We start from the raw sequence: 4415 nt of genomic DNA, 5'->3' as shown, positions 1-4415 counted from the left end.
AAACAAGTGATTATAAGAGTGGACATAGTGTTGAGGGTGTTTTTAATTTGATAGAGTAAATTTTAATTTTTGACTCATTATTAAGTCAACTCACGTTACTGTCCAAACCGTTTGGAGAAAATATGAAAAGATAGTACCACAACAGATCTGACAATATAGATTCACTGACCATATTTCGCAAACACACTTTTCATCTTTGTATATAAAACCAATTAGGTGTTGATAAATTGATGAATATAGAGACCTACTCGTTAGAAAACGGTCCAATCAAACGACTTGTCTCGTGATAACCAGAACTACTAAGAGCAGCAGATTACAATACTGGAACCATTTGCATCTTGTCTACCATTGCACATGAGGAGATATTGTGGTTGAAAAGAGTACCCCCCGGATGGAAAAAAATTAGTTAAATAACCCCTTATTCTACCAAACGCATCAACTTCTGAAGTCATCCATCAAGTCGAAGAGAAGATACGCTGGCGCTTGAGTTAGGTGAGTTTTTTGTTTTCTTTCGAATACTTCCAACTGTATGTGTTCTGAATGAGAAAGATCGTCCAAGGCCTGCATATTAAGCATACCGAAATTAATTGTATTTTAGTCTTTTGTTGAGAAATAGTTATAAGCTTGTTTACGTTCAACTTTTATCTTCATGTGATGTTTTTTAACTAGGGAAATATATGAGCATTATTAATCATTATTATAATTACTTGCACACATCACTGCATATATGTATTGCGTTCTTCGTCTGTGGCTTGTTGTTTACAAAACAACAGCTCGCTCAAAATGAACACCCAGTTGTGGTAAAGATTTCACTTTGTCTAGAGAGTTATCTTATTTTTGTGTATATCAAATCGTACATTCAAACTTTGTGATATATTTACATGAGTAACAATAGCTGTGACGTTAAAAGTCTGTTGTGGCTCCTCCAATAGTTAGATGGTCAATTCACAGTGACAGAAAATAGTTAAAATATTTCCAGGATATGACGTTTAATTCCAAGTGTTTGTAATTTTGTACAAGATAACACTCTCCATGAACGATACTTTTTAATTATTAATCTCGACTTTTTTACAGTACGTAATTGTATAAGAGTAAAGACACAATGATGGAGATCAAATTGAAATTGGTGTTTGCATTCCTGTGTGCTTTATCGTATACATCAGCTATGATCAACTGGCATTGTAATGGATATAGTGAAGTGAGTGCTATTATATCTTAACTTGTCGTTAAATCATGAAGTCGGATTGTGATATTTCCCTGTCGACTGTCTAGTGAAAGGCTTTTTTTTAGCGCCACCGTCCTGCCTTTTTCGATTTTTTTTCTATTTTGATCCCCTTTTCTGAAACAGATTTTCTGATTATTTTGATATATTTTATGTGTATTTCCATGAGGAGGCTATCCAGATGTGTCATTGTCTATTTTCAGCAAGTTTATTTCATATTTTTTGGTCAAAATTGATATTTTCGACTGATTGCTTTCATATTTGGTGTGCATGTGCCTTGGGGGTCTATTCAGATTTTTAGTGTCACGCTGATAGAAATCGTTTTCTATTTTTAGCAGATTTTTCAGGTACTTTATGTCATGTCATTTTAGCGGCCTCGGAGTGTATTCAGATTTGTTCATGCCAAATCGGTAGATGGAATAATTTTCTGTATTTGGCAGATTATTTGGTAATTTGTTGCCAAGTACACTCCATTGGCTAAAAAACTCATTTCTACCATGATGAACGACAACTATAGTAGTATAGAGTAGCAAATCTTGATCAGGACTGTCCTTAAGGCGAGTCGAGTAAAAAAGTACAAGTCATGGTACAAAATGCGATCATGTTTAAATATGTTATTCATCTTTTCTTTTCAACAAACACTATAGACATATCAAGGTAAGTAGAGTATTTAACGTAACGAGAGAGAGAGAGAGAGAGAGAGAGAGAGAGAGAGAGAGAGAGAGAGAGAGAGAGAGAGAGAGAGAGAGAGGGAGAGAGAGATAGATAGATAGAGAGAGAGAGACAAACAGACATACAGACAGTGAGAAAGACAGACAGACAGACAGACAGACAGACAGACAGACAGACAGACAGAGAAACTGACAAATAGACAGACAGACAGAGTGTGTGTCTGTGTGTTAAAATAAATGACATTCACTCTGCAAATTTTATACGATTTATTCTATTTTTAAATTTGTTATGATTACACCGTTGGTACTTTCTGAAAACGTTTCACCATCTTCCAATAAAACCCAGACCAGAGATATCACTTTCTCATCAATGCAGTGCATAACTCGTATCATGGAAGTCGATATTTAGGTAGTGAAAGCGTTCATGGTAATATAAAAGAGGCAAAGGTAATAGAAGAACTGGCGGCTGTATCAAACCGTATCAACATTTTTGAAAATTTCATTAACTCTTCTTCCGAAGGTTTGAATGATGATTGCCATGATCGGATGAGAAGTTTTTATTTATATCTTAGGATATTGTATTCCACAGAGAGTATTATGGGAAATGATAGTGATTGATATTGTCTTGTCTTTTTCCTTTTATATAGGGTCCTGCAAATTAAAATTGGATCCTGGATGTGACTGTGTTATCTACCACTTCTACTGCGAACAAGTCGAAAACTGTCGTCCTTACTGCTATAATGCCAATGCTATGTGTAACCATTTTCATCACGGCCTAGCTATCCTGGATACACAACAAAAAGACCAGGCTGTCGTATCATACATCCAAAGTAATGAATGGGATGACAACTCGTGTATTCCGCACTTCGGCTTCTGGATTGGTCTGAACGATTTGAAGGTAGAGGACCACTTTGTATGGTCATATCAAAATGTCCGCCAGGGTCTTTGCGAGGAAGACTACGAACACTGGGCACCGGGCGAACCGAATAACAACCCAAAAAGAGATCCAAATGGGCAAGACTGTGTTCAGTTATGGTAAGTAATTATACAAGGATAACGTTGTAAATATACGTAAAATTATCATACGGTAAAGTTTATTAATAATGAGTTTAAAATGGCATTAGTCCACTTTGGGATTTTTAGAATTAAAGTCTCTTTATCTTCAAATGTTTTGAGTTTGTTATTGACTTCGAGTTTTGTAAGGAAAATGTTGTCCACAACTTTTTTTTTCAATTACTAATGTCAAGGCTTCATCCTACAGATTCAGGAACCAATCACTCGGGTTGTCGCTTCACATAAAGCACACAACTATGTTTACGCTTGTGTTTAAAAACATATCCAAGGAAAGAATTAAAACACCCCAGAGACTTGAATGTACAGGTCTAATGGGATCTCAACAAATGCACTATAGTGGAATGTGTCTCTATAATGGAATGTTTCATACTGATAATTTCGAATGCGTGAGATTTGACCATTACTTTAGGTTTTATATCAGACCTACTATAAAGAATTACAAACATGACAGACGTACTGTAAGAGTTATCTGACGACAGGTTAACAAGAATACTTCATTTTGTACATTTTTTCTCTTTACTTCAGGTTTAAAGGCAATAAAAATGGACGATGGGATGACGAGTACGTTGATTTCCGACCAAAAGGTGCTGTCTGTGAGACTCGCGGTAAGTTAGATTTCTCTGAAGTTGAAAACTGAAAGCACTTCTCAATATATCAATTATAAGTAGGGAGGGAGGTGTAGGTGTGTGTGTGTGTGTGTGTGTGTGTGTGTGTGTGTGTGTGTGTGTGTGTGTGTGTGTGTGTGTGTGTGTGTGCCCAAGTATTTTAAGTTTTCAACAGAAGGCAGTGTCGAGGCGCTAACCTGTCACCTATAGCTACAGCTGCAAAGAGCGGACACTCTAACTACTCGACTCCACGTACATAGAAATCGTACATAGTCTAGAGATTTGTGTATATGTATCCATTTTTGCTTTGTTTTGGACGAATTCAATTTCGATTTTAAAAATATCCAAACTAAATTCATTGTTCCTTTTTGATATTGAAACTATTTCTTTTTGTTTTGTTTTCAGTACCACAATGTGACTATGAAGAATGTGACATCAACGATGATGCTATTCCTAATTGTGTTCCTTCTGGTTAATAATTATGCACCTTAGTATGAGTCTGAAACTACACCTTGGAAAAGTTTGACGTGCACTACCAATTCTACCATACTATTAACACTTATCAATTAGTCTGTATTCTCACTGTGTACACTAATTAGCTTGTCTTGAAATAAACTATCAATATCGCAAAGAATACAAAATGTCTGAATTTATCTTTTCACATTCACAACATCGTATATTTGTGTAAGATCGGAAAACTTTAACAATAAGTTTCGTCTTTTCTTATTATAAACTACAGTTGCCCATCTACATACATTCATAACGACCTGTTTCAGTCTCCCAGTCAGTCTTATAAATGCAGTCTACAACTAACACATTACAACTATATTTGACCAGAAGTAA

General features: G+C 35.6%; 1 protein-coding gene across 1 annotated transcript; it reads left to right on the top strand.

The window, feature by feature from the left end:
* The first annotated feature begins 1102 nt into the window (after positions 1–1102).
* Positions 1103–4048, top strand: LOC144442748 (C-type lectin mosGCTL-1-like). The gene is made up of 5 exons (XM_078132122.1): positions 1103–1198; positions 1870–1879; positions 2541–2928; positions 3493–3572; positions 3978–4048. The coding sequence occupies exons 1-5, from the start codon at positions 1103–1105 to the stop codon at positions 4046–4048; spliced, it is 645 nt and encodes a 214-aa protein (XP_077988248.1).
* Positions 4049–4415: the final 367 nt, after the last annotated feature.

This window comes from Glandiceps talaboti, chromosome 11 (genome assembly GCF_964340395.1).
Source record: "Glandiceps talaboti chromosome 11, keGlaTala1.1, whole genome shotgun sequence".
Taxonomy (NCBI): domain Eukaryota; kingdom Metazoa; phylum Hemichordata; class Enteropneusta; family Spengelidae; genus Glandiceps; species Glandiceps talaboti.
Note: the sequence above shows the minus strand (reverse complement) of the source record. Positions and strands in the feature narration are given on the sequence as shown.